General features: G+C 38.2%; 1 protein-coding gene across 2 annotated transcripts in view; it reads left to right on the forward strand.

The window, feature by feature from the left end:
- Positions 1-18,765, forward strand: part of tbc1d22a (TBC1 domain family, member 22a) — a 149,468-nt gene that overhangs the window by 102,817 nt on the left and 27,886 nt on the right. For both annotated transcript variants that reach the window (XM_038274533.1, XM_038274532.1), the window contains exon 12: positions 2,512-2,639. In XM_038274533.1, coding sequence (XP_038130461.1) covers positions 2,512-2,639 — 128 coding nt within the window. The remainder of the gene's footprint in view (positions 1-2,511; positions 2,640-18,765) is intronic.

The raw sequence follows: 18,765 nt of genomic DNA on the forward strand, positions 1-18,765 counted from the left end.
GATGTGTATAACTGGATCTAACTCAGATTGGATTATGGAATATTTTAGTAGTTTCAGCTCCATTTAAATAACATTAGTTTGGAATGACTAAAGTTTTGTGTTTCCTTTATCACTCCTTAGGGTTTTGACACAACTAAGCAGATAACTTCAATGCAATTTTTTCATGGTTTTTACATAATGGACCCACACAAAATGGTTCAGAATTAGTTCATTCAAGGAAAATTATTATTGTAACGCCTTTTTTTTTTTTTTTTTTTTTTTTTTTTAATCTGATAACCCTAAAGCTAATATTTGACTCCAGAACCCACCACTTTGTTATTTGCTTTAAGTCTAATCTTCTGTGAGTATCACAGGTCAGGTTTTAAGTTGAAGTTTAAAGCAGGTTTAGGTTGAGCAGTTTTCCAAAGTTTAAAGCTACGCTGCAAAACTTTTGACTGAATCGTTTGCTTAATTTAAGTTTTACTTGATGATTCTTCAGGTCAATATGCAGCACTTTGCAGATGTCGATGCTTATTGTGGGCTGCACTACTCAAAAACTCTACCATGAAGCTCAGGAGTGTTGAATCCATCACTCATGTGCCCCAGAGTTCATTTCTACACCATCTGAGCTTCCCTTAAACACAAGAGCTAACTAAACTGAAGTTGTCTTTGGCTAACAAATGACATATGAGACTGATCAGACATGTTTCTGGTTCTCTGAGGGGGTGAATACTGGCTTGTCTTTACAAGTCACTCCATGACTTCATCATCTTCTGGTCTGCCATCAAATTTCAAAAAAACAGAGGGGGACTATCCAATGTAGTGACAGAGTGCTTTTATCAGTTGCTTTAAGGGGTGCCAACACTCGGATTATGCTGCAGCTGCTGTGCAGTTGCAGAGCAAGTGTGCTGCAAAAAAGTCATAGTTCAGGCTTTTTCCAGAAGCTGTCGGGAAAAACCCGTTATCAGAGCACGTAAATATTCCTTTCATTGTCTGACACTTCCTCTGTTTCTCTTTTGCCTTTTGGTTCTTTCTGGTCAAAATAACCTAATTTGATTTTATTTTCAAATTCACCTTGACATTTTTTTTTGTCTGGCACCTGTTTTTTTTTGTGAAATTTAGAATCCACCTAAGAATTCCTATTCCATCTGAGAATATTTAATTTCTATCAAATGCACATGATTCTGAAAGGTTCTGTTCAGCTTCCTATAATGCAAAAATACCTCGACAGGCTTAAACTTTGCAATATTTCTGCTCTTTTTGCTTAGTTTTTTGTTTTGGAAAGACATTGTTGATCCGCATCTGCATCTATAACAACATCCACACTGCACCGTGGCATATGTGAGTGTAAGCATTGATTTGAATGATTTAGGTTCCTTGGATGCCTGCACCACAGCTGCACTGGGTTTAATTTGAGTTGGTGTAAACATGGAAGTTACCGATCTCGTCCTGCTAGTGGCTAAAAGTTACACCATTGCTTTAAACTTATATAATCCAAAATTAGAAAGTTGGAGTAATCTTCCTAACCTCCTGACATAATTGATGGTGGCAGCATCATCCTGTGGGATTGGGGAAAGAGAAGCAGAAGCAGAGTTAAAATGGATGTACTGTAGGTGAATACAGGTCAATAAACTGGTAAATGTTTATGAAAACCAAAAGATCCAGGATTTAAGAGCCAATCCTCGACGATTTGGTGATGCATGCCGCTAGTTTAGAACGGCCCAATCAAAATCCAGAACGAAATCCACTTTAGACTTTAATCATCAACAATCCATTTCTTTTTTTTTTTTTACCAGTTTGTGTTCTCTCTGATTTGGCTTTTATTTGGACATTCACAAGGTATCAATACCTTTGCATTGCATTTAAAATAAAATGGAATAAAGTTATTTTCAGTGAATTCTATTGCTGTGGAGAATCAGCCACTATTGTTACACAGAGCTGAGAGCTAAATGTAAGAAAGGTGGGAGGCCTCATAAATATCCACTCGGGAGTTTTTCCCTTTTTTTTTTTGTTCACTGACGGGGTCCTGATCTTTGGTTTCCGACACTCTTGACTCTCTATGACGGGTCAGAAGTCGGCACAACACAATTTTTATCAGCTTCTGCCGAGGGCGGCGATGTCAAAGAAGTAATTAACATGCTCTCTATACGTTACAAGTAAGCCGTCATTCAGCCTTCACCTCTGGATGCCATTGACCTAATTTATATGCACTTCAGTCTCCATCGGAGCGACATGCAATTTCTCTGGAGTGTTGGTTAACAATACAATTCCACTTCCATTTCTCATCCCGCTCTGCTATGAGGCCGTTCCCAGACAATTTGGATAGCTCTGTAATTACATTTCAATTATGAGGAAACAGTGACTCTGATGACAGCAGTTTTGTAATAGAGAAGGGGGCTCTGAAAGGCCATCTACACTAGTGTAACTTTGAGGTTTCTTCCCCCTTAAAAATCCATTTGTATCCTTTGTGTATCACTTTTTTTTTTCTTTCATATAAAATTTTGATCATGTTTGTGTTGTAATTTCTTCCAGAGTCTGTGCACCGCCACATGCAGCAGTACGAGGTGGAGTACCTGCAGTTCGCCTTCCGCTGGATGAACAACCTCCTGATGAGGGAGCTGCCTCTACGGTGCACCATCAGACTGTGGGACACATATCAGGTGGGAACACATGCACAATCACTCCAGCACGCAGCAGGTTCACTCTTACCGTACTTAGGCTCCCTTTCTGGCTCTGGTTGAAATTTTCAATCCCCTGACGACCACATTGGGTGATGCCATTTTTTTTTTTTAAACAAAACGAATATATGATGCAACATGTCTTTAATTAGAGGGGAGGAAAAACTTGTCCTTTTTGATAGAGGTTAACTTTTTTCCATCATTTTCTTTAGTTGTCTTAAAGTAAAAATATTTTGCTTGCATCCAATCCTGATTTCTAATCATGTGAAAAATGCTTACAACCCTCTACTTTTCTGGTTTCTTTCCTCTTCACATTGCCTCAGCAAGTCATCTGCTTCCATCTCAGTATGTCCTAGCGCTGTCTCTATATCCTCGTTCAGTACCTCCACAGACCCCCTCTGTGGGCTCTTTACCTCCTCCCTGGGAGGTTCATATTCACCATCCTCTGTGCCATACATCTACTATCCCTCCTCTGCACACCAAACATATCTGTCATGCCTCTCAAAGCTAAAAATTTCTGATGCTTTCCGTTTTGGTCTCCATCAATACAGCAATGTTAACATCATCTGATAGAAAAATCAAGTTTCCAAAAATCACTATTTCCTTATTTCTTAAGGTAAAGTTGACATCAATTAGAAAATGGCAATAAAACAATAGTTGATTGGAGATGCTTTTAAAAACAGAACAAACAGCGATTTATAAAAAGATTTCATAAAACATGAACATAGATTTAAAGTATATCTTATACAGGAGAATCCAGTCTTAATTTGACAAATCAATTAATTGTAGATTAAGAAATCGGGCTGATCTGAAATGGTGTAGATGGTAAAAAAAAAAAAAAAAAAAAAAAGCATAAAATAATGCTAATACAACATTAATATTCTGCAAAATCTGAAACAAACATTAGCTGCGTTTTGAATTAGATGGATGATATAACATACATCACTCTAGGTCCAGCTTGTTGGATAGGTGAGCAGTATGACATTTCTTCTCCTTCACTAGCTTCACATAATGGAAACATTAGATATAATCTAGGAAAAAAACTAAATGCTAGCCTATTTACTGTGTAGAAGGGTTGGACTTGTATTTTTTATTTGATAGGAGTAAAGATGTCTTTTGCTACAGTAGAGGGATGATTTAGTCATTTCAACTGAACCAAACCAGGAAAACCTCAGATTTAATAACTTAACCTTACAAAGATGGATACGGAAAGCCATTAAAAAAAAAACTCTATATGTGCAAAGGAGATCCACAAAGAGAGAAGAACAGGATATTAATAGTATTAAAAACAAATCTGGACTCTTTAACCCGTTCAGCCTTTGGCATTTACCTTATCCAGAGCTTAATAGGTGGCGCCTGCAGGAAGCCCATATAGTTAACCTGGCTTGGCATTGTCAATACGGCCAAATGTCTGCTATCGATTTTATGTATGTGTGTGTGTTTGCTGGAATGTGTTTTGGGCTTGAACTGAGTACATATAATAGATTTTCCAGTTAATAAGAGAGCGAGACATGTGACCATGTCAGAGTGATTTATAAGGTGGGATGCATGGATAGAAGAGGAATGAAGAGCCGTTTTTGGGGGTTTGAAGTGGATCTTTCCCTCGGCGATACTTCCAGCTGCACAGAGCGTTCACTTGAACATATGCTCGGATCTTTTCCGCTGTCATCTCTGTAGCTCTCACTACCGCTCTTCTGTCACATGCTTACATTTTGCTCCAGCTTGCCATTAAAATACAGATGTTCTTTGTCATACACGCCATTTAGCTTGCATCTAACACTTGTAACATCTTCCCAACTGCAAAGCTATAGTGTCAGATTTGAAGCTTACCAAGGCTTCCTTCTATTCATTTAGAGAAATATCAACTTTGATCAAACCAACAGCACTATGTAGCTATTTTACTGCCATTAAAGTTTTTTTTTTTTTTAAATCTAGATGGAAAGGCAAAGGTAAAAGAACCAAGAGCAAAGTGTTGTACATTGAAATATGATGGCGCTATAAAACGTGGATGAATTAATCACGAATATGCTGTGGTTTACTGCTGAAGCGCTTAGTTGACTCCCTTCAAACCATATCTTGAATTAATGAAAAGCAAATGAATCATGCCTAACTGTTTCTGAACTTCAGCTGAACTGTGGGCAACATGACATAGATGGTACCTGACACCTAAAAGCAATAATTTTGCCCAACCCAACATAAAAACACCTTTAGCTAGGTGTTTTTTTTTTTTTTTCAGACCCTCCACTAGCAAGACTCCAAAAATAAACTCTGGCCAATCTTGATGAAGAAACAGAAGGCTTTTAAGAAGCTGCACTCACTTCATCTGCTCTATCCTTTCTATGTTATATCAGCAACTACCTGTAGCACCATATAATGCTAGATAGGCAGCCAAAAAAGACTAAAATAAAAGGGATCTGGGTACATTTTGGCATGCCTTTTCTTAGGAAAAACAAAAAATCTAAGCAAAAGGAGCTGAAAAACTCCAAGAGTTAAGACTGTTAAAGTATTTTTGCAGCATAGGAAACTAAATAGAACCTTTTAGAATGCATTTGATAGAAATTAAATATTCTTAGACGGATAAGGAATCTTTTATTGACAAAGTCTTTAGTATATGACCCAAAATCAGAGCCGTCAGGAACAGTTTTAAGGTTGTCACTGCAGTCATGTGTTTTTGAATTCCCTCAACCTACTTTATAAGATTTACAGAAATGACTCTCTGAAATACAAAAGGAAAGGATTAGCTTTTATAATTGCTTTCATTCTTCAGTGGTTTGAGTAAAAGTCGGAAACTGCTCTCTTACCTGCAGATCTGCGGTGGACTCTGGTTCACCTCAAGTATAAAGTAAGAACCCAGGAATGAATTATTAAACAGGGTCGTTACTTTTGTCGTGACTTGACAACAACACACACTCACTTTGTACTTGTAATCCATAATGCTAAATATTTGATGTCTTACAATGTAGCTTGGACTGTAGCTTTCACAAACCCTTGCGCTTGTTCTCAAAGATATGTTTTGGCAGGCTTGGTCCCAGGCTCTCACCTCCGCTCTGAAGCTTGTGAGGAAATTTGACCTATTCTCTTCTTCCGAAAGAATAGGCTTTTTATCTTGCCAGTGTAGCTCAGACCTTACTCTGCTTGCCATTCATATTTTATTCTTTCAATACACCTGTTTAAATTTCTGAGCATATTTTCATGAGGCTGTCAAAATTAAAATAATGCTTTGACTTGTTTTCATTTTTTCTATGATGTTGTTGATACTAGGGCTAAAATATGTAAAAAGCCCTAAAGTAATTTTTCATTACAGAAGCATATTTTCAAATTTAAAAAAGGAACAGAGAAACTGTTAATTTTAACTAAATCAGCAACAGGAAAGATAATTTCTACCTACATTTAGTCCCTTCCTGCAGGCATGGTTTATGTCTAAATTAAGTATTCTGTACCCCTCTACATGAGTTATTGCACAGTAGTATATTTTTCTTTGTAGTCATGTGTTTCTATTGAAACAAATGTTTTAAAGAAACTTATATCCCATGTGTATTTTAACATACCATGAAATAGGATTGTTTTCTGAAGACAGTGGATTTGGTCCAGTTTCCTCTTTGTTATTGATTCTCTTTTGATCTTAATGACTTCTATAAAATAGTCTCAGGTTTTTTCCAAATACTTTTCTTGTGTTGAAAATGTTCCAGTGACAGAAGAACCAATTCAACACATCTCTCCTTAAACCTGCTTTTATACATCCCACTAGTCCATTGTAACTCCCATTACAAACACCTTGTTATTGACGACTAACGCTCCAATCAATCTACTTTCAAACTTACAGGCTCCAACCACCGGACTCGTAAGATCAGTTTTTTTTCCCCCCATAAGGCTAAATGGCTGTGTATACTCCCCCAGCAGTGTGTCGGAGTGAGCTTGTCGCAGGTATGATGCAGATACTTTTGATTTATGCCCAATTTCAAGTGTGTTATTCCACGCCACAGCGCAAGAGGGATAATCACAAACTAGCTAGGTAGTGTGGGTGTCCATGTGTCGGTTAGACGAGCTTTTTCGCCGTTTGAGACCCTCTCATCTAACGTTTGACGACACACAGTTCACCCCTGAGTTTTCCCGAAAGACTGGCCGTTATCTTCGTTAACTGTGACACACGCAGACGACCTGGTTTCTGAGCATGAAAACCAGGCTTTACACGCTTAGATTCAGTAACCCAACAAAGACTGGGGGTAAAAACAAAACTGCACTTATTGCAATAATAACAATATTACAGTTTCACTGGAGTGATTGGAATTTGCATAATGGATACAACCCTGTGACATCACGATCAAATCGCTATTTAGGTCAAGATTTTTTTATTTGTCACCCAGCCTGAAGTGGCACTTAGTTAATTTCTCCTGCTATTTATGCCCCAAACCACCCTGGTTTATAGATATTGAATCCCAGCTCAAGGTTGTTACTGGATTTGGGCCTGTTTAAGGCAAAAATATTCATCAAAAGAAACAAAACTTTCCAGTAAATTTGACCTTCCAAGTTTCTTCCAGAAGAAACTGGAAGAAACTGTTTCTTCCTGCTGGAAAAATCCTGGAGAAAAAAAACGCCATCCAGAAGAAACTTCCAACCCTGCCAGTAATGATCCATTTTCATATTCCTTTCAAAAGAGGCTGGATGTTGTTTGGAAGAGCTGATGATGCGTTGTTCCTCAAGTATGTTTCAAGAGATGCAAAACCTCAGCAAGACAGATGTTGGATTGGGTTGTCTTGTGGTTATTAGAGATTCTAAGCTACTGTTTGCTGCTGTTGTCCAGTTATATACTCTGCAGATATATTTTCTTTCTTTACAATCTTTCTCACTTTGCAAGTTGGTAAAATAAAAACGGATATCTGAGCAGTTTAGAAGTAAGCATGTATGCCATAGGAGTGATTGGACCTTACTCTAATGATTCGGATGGATGAAGAAATATTTTTGGCAATTAACTTCATGGATTTGCAATGAAAACAGATAGTTTTACTTATCAAATAAAGGATGAAATAAAGTTTAATCTATATTAAATTGCTTTTTTTTCTCCACACGATTATGCTATAAAACAATTGTTTTTTTGAGACCATTTGTCTGTCTTTACACAGGGTGTTTACACAATGAACAGAGTACAAAGAGTTCTGTGTTTTGAATAAAAAAAAAAGACCTTGTCCTTTCCTGCTGAACTGTTTGTATCTTTCAGGGGAGATTTTAACCTGAGCACTATAATGTCTCCTCTGTGGTTTTCTCTCTGTAGTGCAGCCATCTGTTCAGGAGTGGGATCCAACACAGGACAGCTTTTCCTCTCCATCAGTCATCTCTTACTTTCTGCCTACAGATACATCTTCGCATTCATCTCCTTTCAGTTTTTATTTCATTTCTCTCTGCTTCTCCCTCATTCTGTTTTCCTTTCTTACATGCAACCTTTCCAACTATTCTCTCTATTGATTTTTAAAGAGAGGGACAAGCAGAGAGGAAGACGCATGGAGGGATGATTCAGAGCGAAACAAACACGGCGACCACTTTTCCCTTAGCAGAAACACAGACAGAGAGACAGACAGACTGGGACTAAATTATCCCTGTTGCGTGGAGCATGAAATTAGCAAGTAGCTCAGTGTGACAGCATTAGCATGGCTGTTAAAGGGATACCGTGACATTTTCAGGTTCTGAAGCATGGTTTTCTTTAATGCAGACAGTGAAATTTACCAAGCAGGAAACTGTAGCATTGTTAGTGACCATGTTTGAATTCAGGTGGTTAAAAGTGATTAAATGCATGGATTGCTGGTGGAATAATGGAGTAATTTACTGCAACATAGGGCTGGAAAATTATTTTGGAAAATTCTTAGAATGAATCACACCATACGTTTTATATAGCTGAGCTAGTTTGTGTAGCTCCCAATTACTTAATTTTGTAGATAGCCAAGTTTAATTACACTAAACTTTACTTTTCTTGCTCTTTGACAAATAATCGTATGGAATCAGCTGTGCTTTGCCTGCAAGTCATATTTGATGATGTACACAGGATGCATTGAAGACATGTTGACGTCTGACAGTATAATGAATGTATTTCTAGCAGTTTTAGGGGAATACAAGACCAGTGAGGACAACCCCAAAAAGCCTCATCATTTCTGCTCCCCAGTCTGATTTCTTTAAAATTATTCTACCTTTCTCCTATAAACAGAATGAATTACTCTACATATGGGTGTTTGGTGTTGGCTAAAGGGAAATCTGTTATTACAAGACTTATACAGGACATATTAAACCTCACAAAGGTATGATTTTGTAGGCATAAAGGGGTCATAGAATGATTATATAGGGCATTTGGTGCTGGCCCTTAAGGTCTCTGAATAGGGTGTGTAACATTGGTTGGATTGAAAATGTTCTATGCGCCCTAATGCAAGCCTGGTAAAAAGCCCCAGAATGAAACAAAGGGTTTTCTTTCTTTTATGGTATTATCGTGAATATTTAGATTAGCTGTGCGCAGATTGGATGGTTTACAATGAGCGAAGCTGCTGAACAAAGACGGATCATAGCAACAAGCACTCACTCACTGAAACATCAAATTGTTGATATGGTAGGGTGACCAAACGTCACCCTTTTCCTTGAAATGTCCTACTTTTCATACCTAAAGGTACCTAAACATACCTAAAATGCCCAGGGGGAATTTCAAAATCGTCTGGCATCGATAAACATCGATAAGCATGTCCCTGAAAATTAGTTCTTGGAACTTGGGATGTCTGATAGCCACTGTATCAGAAATTTATATGATTTAATCAGAAATCATCAAAGATGTCTTGGAGTTAGTGAGTGTACTAAATCCGCTTTCTCAAGTGTAGAATTTTCCTTAGTTGTTAAAAATTTGCTTGCCGTTTCAACAGCTGTAAGGAGTCAGCAAATAAAACTTTGTTTGGTTGAGCACAGACTATGACGGGGTGTTTGTCCACAAAAAGCACAGCAAGTTTTCCACCATCCTCCTCTTGTGACCAGTAGCTACACTTTTTTACGTACCGTATTGTCCGGACTATAAATCGCTACTTTTTCCCCCACTTGGAACCATGTGGTTTAAACGAAGGTTCTGCTTTTCTATAGATTTTTCCTAACCGCCAGAGGGTGGAAGACAAAGACGCAAATCAAAGAAGGAGCTCATTTTAATTTAGCTCGAGCAGATGCTAGCAGCAGGCAGATATTGGACAGATGTCCTGAATTCACACATTGTCATTTATTTGCCATGTTGAAGCTGTTGAACCAATGAAAAGAGACTGTGTGTAACTCCTGCAGAGCTGAAATAAGGAGCTGATGAAGCCCCATCTTCATTAAAAGCTCTTACTGCCTTGAAAAATATGCCAAGTCTTGGCCTCTAAATACTGTGGCTGCTTTAGGAATAAAACCAATAATTGCAAAATGGTCAATAAACAATATACCCCTAAAGGGCTCCTTAAAATCCCAAATACAGATGTCTGTACAGCATATTGACTGCAGAGACTGAAAGAAATGAATGTCAGATCTGAATGCAGTTGTGACAAGGTGACACACTGTTGAAAGGTAATGGATTGTGGTACTATATAGCCTGCCTTTTGTTGCTGTTTTGTGACTATAACTTGTATGCAGCTCACATCTCTTCAGTACAAACCAGAGTCTGAAGTTTTGTAAGTGACCCCCTCTTGAATGTGAGTGTAATACACCACTTCAGTGAGGAGGACAGTGTGAGACGTCCCAGTGGGAGGTGGACCTCCTACCTTTTTTCTCCCTTCTTGTCTCCAGTCTGAAGTAATGGCTGGTCACATTGTTAGTGCCAGCAGTGTGAGTCGCCTCTGTAGACCAGACCCTTGGTCTCACACGCACACTGTGTCTGATTTCCTCCACAGCACACACTCGCACATCATATTCTGTTTGCTCCTTCACACTGACATGACTGTAAACAGTTTGTTCATCCTTTCTCTCCTTGACACAGACTCAGTCTGAAATGAACATTGGAATTTCTCCCCGAAATTGCATTAAAATGTTTCTAGTTTTATTTATTACTCCTATTTCCCTTCTCAACCAGAAGCTCCCAGTTGCACAGGTTTCATTTATACAGGGGGAGATCGGTTTAAGAGAAAGTGCAAACATCTGTAATGGACTAAATCTGTGGCAGTGGGGGAATTGTAGTTGGCTAATATTTGCCTGTTTTCCTCTTCTCATTAATTTCTGTTCGCAGCCGTGTAAAATATGGCCTAAAGCAAGAAGCCACACCAGAGGATGATACCGTGCTCAGAAGCAGAACGGTCCAAAATTAATATGCAATCTGTTGAAAACAATTCATTTAGAAACACCACATTTCTTCTGTTATTTTCTCTTAAATCATTATTTTTTCCCACAGATACTACATTGTCATTTATAATTCAAAACACCCCTTGCTGTGCACTAGATTTAAGCCTCCTACAACAGGGTGTACAACTGCATTCTGTAAAAGTATTCTCCTCCCTTAGATATTTCTGCCAGTTTAACTTTTTTGTCCGACTTAATTAGCTTAGCCTAATGACATGTTTCTATTCACTGTAAAGTCTTGCAATTAAAAAAAAATTATGGGAATTGGAAAATTCAAAACCAGCTTAAACTTACCAAATTTCTGCTAAATGTTTTAAGGCTACCTGGAGATGTTTTTATAACTTTTTCGAGAGAAAAAAAGGTTAAATGTGCTAAAGATTTGATTGAAATGCAGCTATTTATGCACCTGGATGGCGTTTACCACCACTAACACTAGCTAACGTAATAAAGTAACAAAATTTTGCCTGATTGCAACACATGAATTATGATTGCTAATTGTACTTCCTTTATGGATTAAAATGCATCTAAATCAAAAATTTTTGGGGGGACATTTTAAAACAAAATGTGCATGTTCTTTGGCTGGAAACACAGCTTAAGATAACCCTTGTACATCCTTGTTAAGTTTTTTAACTATTTTGCAATCATAGCTTTAAAATCACCATATCAACATGGCACTATGTGAAATAGTTATTGTGCCCCTTGTCAAATCAGTGCTCAGTTGTCACTTGTCACTCCAAGACTGGATTGCCAGATATGTATGATCAACAAATCTGTACAACATTATAAAGCAAATTACAATATAAAATAGGATCACATTATGCTAAAATCTAAAATATTTCAAGAAGAGAAACCTGTTTAATAAAGATGATAAAGTAGTATCTAACTTGAAGTTTTGCTTTAATCAACTCATTAGTTAAATCTAAAGTGAACATGGGTCATGCAGTTAAATCATCCCAAAGCATAACAGGAAGTCCAGCTGTAATTGGCTTGTTGCACCAGGCAACATGAATGAACTTCTAAATTCCTATGTGTGATTTTCACTTCCAGTGCCGTTCTGAGCCGACTGAACACAATTACCCCATTTACACTACCCTTGAAAAACCGATCCATGCCGAGACCAGTCCAGGCTCGGATCAGTTAACCAGGCCGAGCTCGGTTCTGACGACTGTTTACACATTGCGCTACCTCGGTTCCTCGCCTCCTAGTGACAATCTGCGGTATTACTGCCAGTATTGAAGGAGGAAATACAGCAGTAGATGCTGGTAATGCACCAAAAGTTGTTTGCCAACCACCATAAAACACAAGAAGAGGAAGACGAAGAAGGAGGGAATCAAGCAAATCAAAATGGCGGCGCCCGTCACATTCAGAAAGTTATGCTTGATTATTATTGCTGTACTTTGGTGTTTGCGGAGGGTCAGGCGAAGACGGCAACCTTTCGTGGTAAAGTAAATTTATAGTTATAGTTGTTCTTCTTCTGTTTTGTGTTGGTTGGCAAGCAACTTCCGGAGAGGCATTACCACCAACTACTGGAATGAAGTGTGAATTGGGATGTGCAGCCAGACGGAGATGATGCGTTCTGCTCATGCGCTCTTCTTATCAGAGAACTGAGCCAGGGAAAAACCGAGCCGAGCCCACCTCTGGAACTGGTCTGCAGTTAGCTCGGTTCGGTTGTGTGTAGCTCGGTTCAGTTCAGTTTGCTGTCCATTTACACACGATAAGTTATCTCAGTTACTGAGCTCGGACCGGTCTCGGCACGGTTTTTCAGAGGGAAGTGTAAATGGGGTAAATGCCGTAGTTTTACACGCGCTGTCTTCAGAACCTGTGAAGTGTCTATTAACAGCATTCTTCTCTTGATTCCAGCTTTATCATCAGCTCCCAGTTGCAAGAAAGGCGTCAAATAGTATGTGTCAGTGTACACAAAATTAAGACTTGGTGGAACTTTGTATTTATGCTGCAATGGTAGCCACAACAGCAATCCATAAGGAAAAGTTGTGCAGGATTGTAAACTTTGATTTAAATGAATTCCACACCCGCAAAGAACCTAGCATTGCTTTGGTTGAAACTCTGACTTAACTTTGAATACTACATGCACGTTATTATCGCTAAATACTGAATATAAAACACAAACTTACCTGGTATAGTGGCATATCTGGTCATCCCAGCTGGCAAAGTTCTCCAGACATTAAAACGCCTCCTGAGCTGCAGCCACTCAATTTTACTCTGAGTCAACTCAAGTTGTCTCTGCAGCGACTCATTTTCTTTTCATAACTCCTTGGACATCACCCCAGTTGCCGCTGAAACACAATAGCCATGGTCGGGAGCCACCATCTCCATTTGCGATTCATGAGTCCTGACGCGCTGCATTATCAGCAGGGAAGCACTGGAAGCTAACACATGAATTTTACCATGAAGTACAAGTATATTTTGGTACATTTTAGTGATGATCCTCAAAACCCATTGATAGGCCAATCTCTTTTTTTGGACACCTAATCAGCTCATTTTCTTGCTGCTTGCTAGCTTTCTGACAACATTCCAGGTTGATTGGCGGGACCGGGAAGTAACAGGAAGTCCCATGCATCACATCCTGTGACTGGAATTGGTGGCCGACATATTGTGTTTTTACAGTGGCCTAGTCAAAGGCACGACTTGCCAGTTGTTGCAAATATTCAACAGTAATTATTGCCAAGTGTCATAAAAACCAGTTTATATGGTAAAGTTTTAGTGATCAAGAAAGTTTATGATAATAGTGTTATAATTTCAACCTTTTTGGTCTTCACTGATGTTATCTTTATCTGTTATTGACATTTTATGAGCTAAAAGATGAGTGACAAAAAATCATAAACTGTAGGAAACTAATTATTTTGTCACGGCACTGAGAGAATGTAAGGCATTTAAGCTTATAGTGTAGGGGGAAAAAAAACATCTTTGAAGCTACCGGCCAACAGCTAATCATATGATCTCTGTTTGATTGTTACAGCACTATATTGCTGCTCGTTTATCATCTTCCTCCTCCCCGCAGTGAGATCGCCTTCTCACCTTGTCTTCAGTCGATTCGTCAGAGCAAAGCGCCGTTGCCACATGAGGCCAGTTTGTTTCGGAAGGATCAAACCAGTCAGACAGCCGACGCAGCAGTTTAAGGATGCTGTGACATTGCAGCGCTCCTCCTCTTTGCTGCTCTGGTCACACTTCTCCTAACCCCCAGCCCCCCGTGCTCAACCACATACTCCTACATTATTCTTATCAACTCCTCTCACTGTTCTCCCATTCGGCTTCACCACAAACTCCCACGCGTCTTTGATCAGCCGTGCTTGTCAGCCGGTTTCCTGCGTCTCAGCCAATATGTCCGTCCTGACATGAGCAGGAATGAGAACCAATGCATGTTTGACAGAGTCACCTTGTTTCACGTGACAAACTTTATTTTGGAAATCATAATGATGAAAAGTTTCAAGCCAGAGCAGGTGAACCAGTGCATGGCGAAGGGGGGTCAGATACAGCTGCAGTAGAATTCTGATGTTTTCAGGTTTCCTAAATCCTGATTATAAGAAGTGTAAAAATTCAACTATTAAAGGTATAAGGATGGGAAGTAGTTTTAGAAGATTGATATTCCCAACAGCTCGTTAGGTGTGTTTTGCTCAAGAGCTCCTGATTTTATTTCAAGATCTACTAGTTATAAGAACCCTTTTTTGAGTTAATGAATGTTGTTCAGGGTTACGTTACAAAATGTAAACATCTAAGCAAACTGATTTCCCCCTTTTTTGGTTTATTTCAGGACAAACCCTCAGTCAGAGTCAGTTTTTTTTTAAAAAGTCAAGCTTTTTTTGTCTTTTTGATTAACCCTTGCTTATACGTACGGGTGAGTATTGGCATGTGTGATGAGATACGATACGATTCACGATACTTGGGTCACAATACAATATTGCAATATCATTATATATAGAGATATTTATCTCAGCTATAAGATTAAATGTATAAATAAAAAAATCAAATACTGTGTTTGTTCATCAGAGGATGTTGATCATTTAGTTATTTTGGTATCCATGTTGTTTGAGGTTTGAGTCAGTCCACGTCTTTCACTGTGACTGCTTCAACTACAGCTATGGTGCTGTACAGCAAAGCAAAATGGCGCCTCAACGCCAACTGCCAGAGAGGCTGTGTAGAGGTAGCCCATTTTCTCATTGTTTTAGCTAAAAATGTTTTTTGTTTTTTTTTAAATCGATACTAGGAACTGAATGATTAATGTTATATTGGGAAGCCAAAAATCATGATATATCGCCCAATACATTTTTTCCCACACTCCTACTTACAACATAAACTGGCTTAGGAAAAAGAGAAAAACAATACTTTTAGATTCCTCCTTTTTTTTGTTTGCTTTTTGCAAAGTAAACACATTACTATCAAGATCTTTGTTTTTTTATATATATATTTCAGGATTTGTCTATGTTTGCAACACATTGAGCTGTAAATTGTTTGTTTTTTTGTGAACAATTATAGCAACTTTTCCTTAAATTGTAATTATTTCTTCCTCATTATTGCCATGTTTAAATAATTTAAATAAATTGTGTACTAAATGTTGGTAGAGGGTAATCGACTTGTAGGATAAAAAAAAAAATACAGCTAATTTAAAGCTTGCTTAAGCTAAATGGCAACACACAACTGGGTGACTCTTCCTCAGACGACCCTCTGATATGGCCGCCACTTAATGCAACCAGGTGACAACCAGGAAGTTATCGTTGCATTAACGCCACCTTGTGGTGTAGCACATTACAGGCAGTTGCCATCGATATTGACAAATACATATATCAAGCTTTTTTTTTGTTGACTAACATTTAACTTAAAATAATAAGGTTTTGCCTTTTGATTTTTGGCATTAAACTCAATTGTATACAATTGTTGGATTGCATTTATCTAGAATGAATTTGGGCTTTGGATTTTCTGCTGGAGCAGCCCTTCTCTTGAAATGTGGACTCATCAAAATCACAGTTTTTAACCCCTTGCATTACAACATTGTGGACGGTAGTGATGTTCAGGGAACGTTTTTCAGCTGCAGCTTGAAAGATTTCACAGTACTGGTTTACAAATCAAGATATGAAGATCAGCACTGAGCAGAACTTGTTTTAGATGAAGAGCAATTCATCTTTGATCTGTGAAATATCTGTCATATTAATGAGAAGCAGAAAGGGGATAGGTGATGGATGGTGTGAAAGCAGAGGATGGATGGAGAAGCAAAGCTGGAGAAGAATTCAGAGTTCTCTTCTAACATCAATCTCTAAATTATACATAGCTGAATAAAAGACCCTAAAGTTTAAATTTTACTCAATTTTAGGGACTGGTTAATCCTCATGCTCTCATTCATCTGTGTGTCCATGTTTGTTGACATGCTTGTTTGGTTTGGAGCTGGAAGCCAATCACCTGCCAGCTCACAGCTCGCATCACGGCACGCTTCACCGTTCACAAACACCTCTTTTTTATCATTTTTTTTTGCCCTTTATTTATATTCTCTGCTTCTCTCCAACTTGCATTCAAACACTCTTTGTTGTTAACTTAAAAAAAAAAAAGAAAAAAATGGTTCCAACCTCGTGGGAAGCAGAGCTCAAATAACAGGAGATGCATTCGTAGGAGAAAGGAACCAAAGGTAATTCAATAAAAACAAGAGCTTTTGTTTGCACGCCACGTCTGCTGATATCATTTTAGTGTAGGACTTTTTGTTAATTCTTTCTCTGGTGTGGAATCAGGTAGAAAAAAAAAACAACATACCAATTATTGCCCATTTAATACAATTTAAAGAGAAAACCTATTTCTTTTCCAAAAATAAAATGACAGCATAACTAAGGTTTGCCGGACGTGTTCATGGCGTTAAGCAATCAGGGGTCTGACAGGAAGAGAGACGCGTTACAAGTGAAACAAATCCACTCAGTTTTGGAGTCGCACAGAGCATACACAGCAAGCGGGAAAGACTCATGCAAAAACAATGGATGAAACCTTAAAATACTTTACCCATGATAGGAGTTCAGGAGGACATAAAACGGATAAAATAGCGATCCTCCTTAAGTCTCACAAAAAACAAAATGTGGGGCAGAGTGAGAATCAGCTCTCACTGCCTCAGTCAGCTTATAAACCGCCTCACGCCGTTTATTGCTGTTCTCTTTTCTTTAATTGTAGATCTCATTATGTTGTGTTTGAGATGCTGCACAGAATCACATTTTTGTTTATAACTTTTCATAATCTCTCCAAGTCAAATGTGGGAAATTGTTTTAATTTCTGTATAGCACAGAGACAGAAGTGAAAAGAATCAGCACAGAATCTGCTCACCCTGCCTAGGCAGAGCCTCTCTACGCAGTGACATGGAAAAAAAATAATCTAATTAGAGATTAAAAAGTCATATGCAACAGGTGTGTTCAGGCCTTTCTATGAGACTCAGACAATAAGATGGTGGATGGTTAATGGTCGGGTTTATTTTTGCTGTGATTTAGTTAGTGTGATTTCTTTATTTCTTAGTAGAGCTGCAGTAATGGTCTAGTTTGTAGGTCTTCCACATGGGTCTGGACCCCTAGGAGGTCCACAGAGGTACAGAGAAGCGGGTCGAGAAAGTTTTGGTGTAATTTTTTATTTATTTTTTTATATTACCCCTGTAATTTTTCCAGTAATCGAAATGCCTCTAAATACACGTTAACATGAATTCAACACACTGTAGTAAATAGATAAATGGAGGCAGAAGATGTCTTTCAGTCATCAATGCACACATTTAGCAACACACGAGCCCTTTCCAGCTGGGAGCTGTTTCATTCTCAACACCTGTCCCATCTACCAGGAATCAGAATCAGAAATACTTTAATAATAATTTCATACAATATATATAATTAGGGTGTAAATGACCCAATTTCTAATTTTGCTACAAGACATATTACAATGTGAAATTATTAAAAGCTATTATTTTTGTGAATTTATAATGCTTTACACTTTTACCTTGTTTTAATGGACCTTATTTTGAAACTACATGACCAGGTTTTAGTAATTGGTTACTGCGAGATACAGAGAAGAGGCTGAGATTGAAACATAGTAAAAGAAGGAAAGATAAAAGTAAAAAATATTAAACTTTGTTTGAAGGAATTAATCCATCCAAAGTGGCACAAGGTTAGTGCTTATGTGATAAGACATGTTTAATGTGTTCATGTGTTTTGAAATGCATGTGAAGAACTCTTAAGTTTATTATTAGGTCTCCGTAGCTTACGTACAAGATGCTAATTTTACATAGTATTGGCTAGTACCATAATACATTTTTTCTCCTGTGCTCTGCATAGCTTACGGTGGTTGGTTAAAAGGATTATTGTTGAGAACGCTAAGATTCCAATAAACAAGGAAACCATCAGTCAAGTGTTGAGCATCTTTCAGGGGAGATGCTACATAGCGGGTCCCCGCTCCATGGCGCCATCAGTTTGGGGGTCCTTGGACTGGAAAACTTTAAGTCCTGTTCTCATCAGATTTAAACATGCCATTAAGACTTTCAACCACAAAGCCAATAGACTACTCACTCTTTGAATGAATATTTGGACATTACAGTCCCCTGTTGGATAAAAGTCCTATAAAGGGATCAGAAAAAACAGTTAAACATACTTTATCCCACTATATATGTCAAATTTCTGACGTCTTTTTCAGCTTTGAAGAGACACCCTCCAATAAGACTTTGAGCGAGTCACTTGCTTCAGCTAAATAATGTAATAATAGTCAAACTTTAGCTGGGTAGTTTTGCAGCAGAGCTTTTTTAAATACTATGAAAGTCGACACTCCAGAG

This window comes from Cyprinodon tularosa, unplaced genomic scaffold (assembly GCF_016077235.1).
Source record: "Cyprinodon tularosa strain WSP-4 unplaced genomic scaffold, ASM1607723v1 ctg92, whole genome shotgun sequence".
Taxonomy (NCBI): Eukaryota; Metazoa; Chordata; class Actinopteri; order Cyprinodontiformes; family Cyprinodontidae; genus Cyprinodon; species Cyprinodon tularosa.